This window comes from Myotis brandtii, unplaced genomic scaffold, assembly GCF_000412655.1.
Source record: "Myotis brandtii unplaced genomic scaffold, ASM41265v1 scaffold150, whole genome shotgun sequence".
Lineage (NCBI taxonomy): Eukaryota > Metazoa > Chordata > Mammalia > Chiroptera > Vespertilionidae > Myotis > Myotis brandtii.
Window position 1 is genome coordinate 136,061 of NW_005355411.1, and position 7,826 is coordinate 143,886.

General features: G+C 41.6%; 1 protein-coding gene across 1 annotated transcript in view; it reads right to left on the minus strand.

Annotated features, from left to right (window-relative positions):
- Positions 1-340: 340 nt before the first annotated feature.
- LOC102261852 (zinc finger protein 271-like) overlaps positions 341-7,826 on the minus strand; it is a 50,126-nt gene continuing 42,640 nt past the window's right edge. Inside the window, 2 exon segments of the mRNA XM_014535756.1 lie at positions 341-1,956; positions 2,125-4,120. Coding sequence (XP_014391242.1) covers positions 1,638-1,956; positions 2,125-4,120 — 2,315 coding nt within the window. The 3' untranslated portion in view covers positions 341-1,637.

Here is a 7,826-nt window from a genome sequence, read left to right on the forward strand (position 1 = left end):
ACACATGAAGATTTATGAAATACTATACTAAACACGTACTTTACTCATTATAGCTTTTAAAAAATGGTTCAAAGTTAAAAAATGTATAAGTTCAAATATATTGGAAAAATAGGTTTGGCAAATCTAGATTCAATCCACCTTCTTATGCCCTCTGGGCGAGAGTTTCACCTCAGTGACAGAAAATTAAGAAACAATGAAGAACTTTACCCAAACCAGGAAGAATGCTGACTGAGTTACAAAAGCCACACTCCTGCACTAGACACCCTTTGCATTTGTCCTTCCTTTTCTGTCAGCTCACCAATGGCTCTGAGGTGAACATCTCAGAGGATACAGGAAGACACAAAACCTCTTGATTATATTCAATGACAATGACTATATCCACAGAAGATAAACATGCCTGCAGATCCTCACATCTATGTACACAACGCTCCTGTAGTCTTTTTCTCGGAAACATTCCTGGATGCATGTTTAGATGAGGAACATTCCACCTAATGGGATACAATCCCCTCCAAAACTCATTAGGTCAGTATTTCTGCAGTGGAAGGGTTTCCCTTAATTGTGATGGTTCTCCAACCAGTGACCTTCACCCATGGAATTGTAGGCATTAGGGCACATGGCCCTCTGCAAGACCTGGGCAAGAGATTACCTTCAAGTGTATGGGCATCCCTTGAAAACAAGAAAAAAATTCATGCTGCTAGAAGATATATTCGTGGTTGTCACAGCTAACCCCTCTGAGGAGTGATCACTGTGTCCCAAAGCATCCATCGCCACATGAGTACTACAGAGGCCACAGTGTTTCCTAGGAAATTATGGGCAGCAGTGTAAATTTGGCAAACACTGCTGAGCTAATTTATGCACCATATTGTTCCCTGAAAAGCAAAGAATGTTTGAAACCCCATAAAAGGTTTGCACCTCATCATGCTTGGAGAGCCCCGATCTCCTTATAAGCTAACCCACAGAATAAATAGAATACCCAAGATTCAAGAAGCCTTAGGAAAAAGCCATCATTATTTTACAAAGGAAAGAGACAGGAGACTGGCAATTCTTGCATTGATGACTTATGCACTCAATAAATTCATCACTGGCATCTAGGAAAAGTGTGACCTTGAGAATGGCAGTCCCTCTGCAATACTGTTTTCTGGTGCCAACACTAATCAGTCCTATGTGCCAACTGGTGAGAGGGAAAATAATTAAGAACCAAGGGCTCAGGTATTCCTAATTTTCTTCGACAAAGTAGACAACAGAGTTAGCTTCCCTGGGCACGTGAGGATGGTGATTGATGCCATCTGTCGGGACCTTATAGGTGGTTCAGTGAAATATCTTCAGCAACAGAAGTATACAGTGACATAAATCTTATAAATGCGGCAACAAGTCTCTGTATATTGGAAAGTGTAACATAGATACATATGGTTCCAACATAAAAACAAACACAACAGCAAAAACACTTATGGGGAGTTTACATAATGTGGGTGATTAAATGTATGAGATACAATTCTGACAAAAGAGACTTCACGAATTTTCTCATACTATTGTTAAGACCTAACTAAGAAACTACATTTCCTACGCATGTAAGAAATTTCTCACATTTGGACTCATATGTGCACAGCAATTTAAATTTGGCTGAGAGATACCTCATGTTAATTGCACTCATAACGGCTTTCTCCTATGTGAACTCTCTGATGATATTGAAGACCATTAGTACTTTTGAAAGATTTCCCACATTCACTGCATTGATAAGGCTTTTCTCCCGTATGAACTCTCTGATGACGATGAAGGGCAGTGCTCCAGGTAAAGTATTTCCCACATTTATAAGGCTTTTCTCCAGTGTGAATTCTCTGATGACAATGAAGGACAGTGCTACTGTTAAAAGATTTCCCACATTCACTGCATTTATAAGGCTTTTCTCCAGTGTGAATTCTCTGATGACAATGAAGGTCACTGCTACTGGTAAAAGATTTTTCACATTCACTGCACTTATAAGGCTTTTCTCCTGTATGAACTCTCTGATGAGTATGAAGGTGAGTGTTAGTAGTAAAAGATTTTCCACATTCAGTGCACACATAAGGCCTCTCACCGGTGTGAACTCTCTGATGACGAGAAAGGTCACTGCAGGTGGTAAAAGATTTCCCACAATCACTGCAATCATAAGGCCTTTCTCCAGTGTGAAAACTTTGATGATTACGGAGGCTACTGTTCCTGGTAAAAGATTTCCCACATTCACTGCACTCATAAGGACTTTCTCCTGTGTGAAATCTCTGGTGAGTTAGAAGGCTATCAATCCTTGTAAAACTTTTCCCACATTCACTGCATTTATAAGGCTTTTCTCCAGTGTGACCTCTCTGATGACGAAAAAGATCAGTGCTAGTGGTAAAAGACTTTCCACATTCACTGCACTGATAAGGCCTTTCTCCAGTGTGTAAACTTTGATGATTACGAAGGCTACTGCTCCTGGTAAAAGATTTCCCACATTCACTGCACTCATAAGGACATTCTCCACTGTGAAATCTCTGATGACAATGAAGGCTATCAATTCTTGTAAAAGATTTGCCACATTCACTGCATTTATAAGGCTTTTCTCCAGTGTGAAATCTCTGATGACGACGCAGGGCAGTGCTACTGATAAACGATATTCCGCACTTACTGCATTTATAAGGCTTTTCTCTAGTGTGAACTTTCAGATGACAACAATGCTCACTGCTAGTGTTAAAAGATTTCTGACATTCACTGCACGGATAAGGCCTTTTTCCTGAGTGAAAATGTTGATGATAACGAAGGCCATTCCTAGTGGTAAAAGATTTCCCACATTCACTACATTTATAAGGCTTTTCTCCAGTGTGAATTCTCTGATGACAAGTAAGGTCACTGCTACTGGAAAAAGATTTCCCACATTCACTGCATTTATAAGGCTTTTCTCCAGTGTGACCTCTCTGATGAAAACGAAGGTTACTGATATTGGTAAAAGATTTCCCACATTCACTACACTGATATGGTCTTTCTCCAGTGTGAACATTTTGATGATAATGAAGGGCAGTGCTACTGGGAAAAGATTTCCCACATTCACTACACTGATAAGGCCTTTCTCCAGTGTGAACATTTTGGTGATAATGAAGGGCAGTGCTACTGGCAAAAGATTTCTCACACCCACTGCACTGATAAGGCTTTTCTCCTGTGTGAACTCTCTGATGACGATGAAGTGCAGTGCTCTTGGTAAAAGATTTCCCACATTCACTGCACTCATAAGGCCTTTCTCCAGTATGAACTCTCTGATGGTAATGGAGGCCATTGCTACTGGTAAAAGCTTTCCCACATTCACTGCACTTATGAGGCCTTTGTCCAGTGTGCAAAACTTGATGATCGCCGAGGCTATTACTACTGCTAAAAGCTTTGCCACATTCACTGCACTGATATGGCCTTTCTCCAGTGTGAACTCTCTGATGACGACGAAGGTCAGTGCTTCTGGGAAAAGATTTCCCACATTCATTGCATTCATAAGGCCTTTCTCCACTGTGAACTCTCAGATGATAACGGAGGCCATTTCTACTGGAAAAACCTTTCCCACATTCAGAGCACACAAAGCATTGACTTCCTGCATGGACATCCTTTTCCTGAAAAAACGTGTGGTTGCAACTAATGTCTGTCTTACATTCTTTTCTGGTGTAATAATTTCTTCTCCTTTGAAACATCATCCCACATGTAGGAATAGCATTTGGACTGATCCTGGTCTGAGTAGCCTTTAGGTGAAGATGTCCTGACTCGGTAAGGACACCCTGCCCAACCTCCCCGCATGTGAAACGATTCTGGGACACATTGAAATTGCAGCTGTTTGCAAGTGAGATCCTGTCCACACCTCTAATGAAAGTGTCTCTCATATGCTGCTGGTGTAATTGTGCACTGAAATAAAATCCTTGTGAACATGCCCCACACCTCAACAGTATCTGTCTATGTTGTGTTCCCTGCCCCTTCATCACGTGGAAAATATTTCCCAAGACTAGTCCACAACTCTCACAGGGGTGGCTCTTCTGGGAAGACAAGGTTAACTTGGGATTCCTTGCCTTTGACATTCCTACAAAAACTTTCTGTTCAGTCACTGCCTCCAAATTATCTGCTCCACAACAGCAACCTAAACAAAAGGAAAAGCTGGTGAAGTACATGTTGACCTTATAAAAACAGAGTACCTTCACAAGTGTTTATCTATTATGATTAGAATATGATTCCATAGAATGATTTTTAAGACAAGTGAGTTAGACTCTGAGGAAATGGCTGTTATACATAATGTGGCCCAAAAGGTCTATGGATGATGAAAATCTCACCAAGGCGGGGGGTTGGGGGGAGAGAGGGATACAGACGCACAGGATGAGACACAAAGAAGAGAGGCAGGATGTTCTAGTTCTTCCTCCACAAATGGATTCCTTTAGGACCTTTCATGTGAGTCTGTGTAGGATCATTTCAATGTGCTCAAACCCATAAAAATCAACTGTATTAGAGCACATGATGTTCAGTGTCAATATAATAATACACATGCACACTCAGGCTCTGCAGGTATGGACCAATGTTGGACTGCAGGAAAGAGAGAGGCGTGAAAGAGGTAGAGGTGCAAAGTTTAGAGAGATTAGGTTATCCATGGGCTGGGAATCTGAATAGAATGATCAGTATTAAAACTGAGTCCTTGGCAAAATGTCAATATTAAGCAAGAAGAAGTAGAATTGGGTGAGGAGTGGGCAATGGCAACAAAACACTGTTGAATAAAATGGGTTCCTAGTTATGAATGTAACAAAGTCCAGGCATGAAAACCGCCCCCACAGCCCTTCACCAAGGAAAGACTTCCTCTGGGTCTACCCTGTCATTGATAAAGTCATGTTTCTTCTATAATGCACAAAGGATTCTGCCTGTTACATCCCAGTTGAGCCATTTGGTGGGATAAATGATGCAAATCTTTGTTTTAAATATATTTTTATTGATTTCAGAGAGGAAGGGAGAGGGAGAGAGAGAGAGAAACATCAATGATGAGAGAGAATTGTTGATTGGCTGCCTCCTGCATGACCCCCCCCCACTAGGGAACGAGCCCACAACCCAGGCATATGCCCTGAACGGGAATCATACCCGTGACCTTCTGGTTCACAGTTCAACGCTCAACCACTAAGCTAAGCTGGCCTGGCAATGATGCAAATCTTAAAGGAAAAACTGAAAAGATGGATCATCAGCACTGTGGTAGGAGAACAAAACACAAATGAGATCACAGGAAAAAGACCTATGAGAGTGACATCAGCAAGATGGCAGGATCAGAGATAGAGAACTATTCCCCATCCCAGAGTAAGTAGACAGCTATCCATGAACAAAAAACACCCCCACAGAATATGGGGATAAGACTATAATAAAGACAAACAGTAATATAGAACACCAAATAAAGGAGAACTAAATAGAAAGGATGACAGGAAATTGGGTGAACAAACATATTTGAAGATACATATGGTCAAACAAAAGGGTGAGAGTTACGTCTAGCAGCCACTGTGCTTCTGCTCTGTAGCCTGTTCTTCAAAAAACAGTGGGGGAAAAAATTTTTAAAAAAAAAACAAAGAATGCCCTGTGCAGTATGGCTCAGTTTGTTGGAACATCGTCCTATGTATCCAAGGGTCTTTGATTCATTTCCCAGTCAGGGCACATATCAGTATGTGGGTTCCACTTCCAGTTATGGTGTGCAGAAGGCAGCCAATTGATGTCTCTCCCTCACACGGATGTTACTCTCTCTCTCTCTCTCTCTCTCTCTCTCTCTCCATCTCTCTTCCTCTCTATGTGAAAGGAATATATATATATAAAAGCGCAGCAACCGAATGGTGGAACAACCAGAGCAACCGGTTGACCAGTTGCTATGATGTGCACTGTCCACCAGGGGGCAGATGCTCGGCGCAGGAGCTGCTCCCTGGTAGTCGCTGTTCTCCCACAGTGGGAGCAGCCACTAGCAGGCCCAGGGTGAGGCTGAGTCTATGAACCTATCAAATACCTGAGAATTCAGACTCTGTGCTGACCTCCCATGTAGGCCCTTTAAGGTGTAGAAAGTGCACAGGGAGCTGGTATAAGTGGATGGCAAGAGGGGATTTGACTTGGACCCCCAAGGGAGGCTGTCCTGATAGCTAAGGATCCTAAAGCATGGCACCTCTGAACATCGCCAATGGCGTCACTGACCTGGCATCACACATCATGGACATTCACCGAGTGGCTTTGGGGTGCAAAGATCTCTGCCAGGTTCCTCTAAGACACAGGACATGCCTTTACCCAAGACTTTACCCCAACATATCAGCTCAGACTAATTTCCTCATTCAACAGCTGCACAGAGGGCGGGTCTAGAGCCACTCAGCTGACCAGGATGAGCGGTGCTCCCACAATGAGCAGATCCCCGCAGGCTACGTCCCCAACCAGTGCACGAATCCATGCCCCGCGGCTCTAGTAACAAATAAATACATAAGAATTTCAAGGAAGCCAAACATACAACAGCACTCAAAAAAGTCTAGACCAGTGATGGCGAACCTTTTGAGCTCGGTGTGTCAGCATTTTGAAAAACCCTAACTTAACTCTGGTGTCGTGTCACATATAGAAATTTTTTGATATTTGCAACCATACTAAAAAAAAGACTTATATTTTTGATATTTATTTTATATATTTAAATGCCATTTAACAAAGAAAAATCAACCAAAAAAAAAAATGAGTTCGCGTGTCACCTCTGACATGCGTGTCATAGGTTCGCCATCACTGGTCTAGACACAAAGTAAATAAAAAGACAACCTACCAAAGCTTATGTATAACATTCAGAATATGTAAATCTAAGAGGAACTTTTGTAGGGGTAAATGCCTCCATTATCAAGAAAGATCTCAAAGAACGTAACCTGGCACCTCAAGAAACTAGAAACACAACAGGAAAGTAAACCCAAAAGTTGCAAAGAAATGGGACAATTATATTAGAATAAACATGAATAAAAGAGAGACAAGACAAAAGACAGGAATACCTAAAAGGTATTTTTTTAAAAGATAAAAAACTTTTCAAACCTTCAGCTACAATAAAAAAACAAAAATACAAACTAAAAAAAACAAAACAAAAAGCAAGCCTCAAATAAGTTCAAAAAGAAATGAAAGAAAAGATATTACACCTGTCACTATGAAGCCAATGCATCATAAGAGATGTTATCAGATGACATGCCCCTCCATAGAGAAATTTGTCAAGATCCCAGTATAACGCCCTAGCTGGTTTGGCTCAGTGGACAGAGTGTCGGCCTGCGGACTGACAGGTCCCAGGTTCGATTCTGGTCAAGGGCATGTACCTTGGTTGTGGGCACATCCCCAGTGGGGAGTGTGCAGAAGGCAGCTGATCGATGTTTCTAACTCTCTATCTCTCTCCCTTCCTCTCTGTAAAAAAATCAATAAAATATTTTTTTAAAAAGATCCCAATATAAGTTCCTGAAAATAATTTTAAAAATTCAGAACTTTGGTCAGTGTCCCACTTAGTGAGTGTGTGGTCCCTCTGCACCAAAGTTATAGGTTTGATTCCCCCATCAGGGCACATGCAGAGGAGAGCTAGTGAGTGCACAGATGTATAGAACAGTAGATTAATGTTTCCCTCTCTCTTTCTCTTTCTCCCTTCATGCCTCTAAAATCAATAAATAAAGGATGGCTAGTTCAGCTCAGTGATTGAGCATCAATCTATGAACTAAGAGGTCACAATTCAATCCTTTGTCAGGCTACCTACAGAGGTGGCAGGCTCAATCACCAGTGGGGGTCATGCAAGAGGCAGGTGATCTATGACTCTTATTATTTATGTTTTTCTTATCATTTACTAT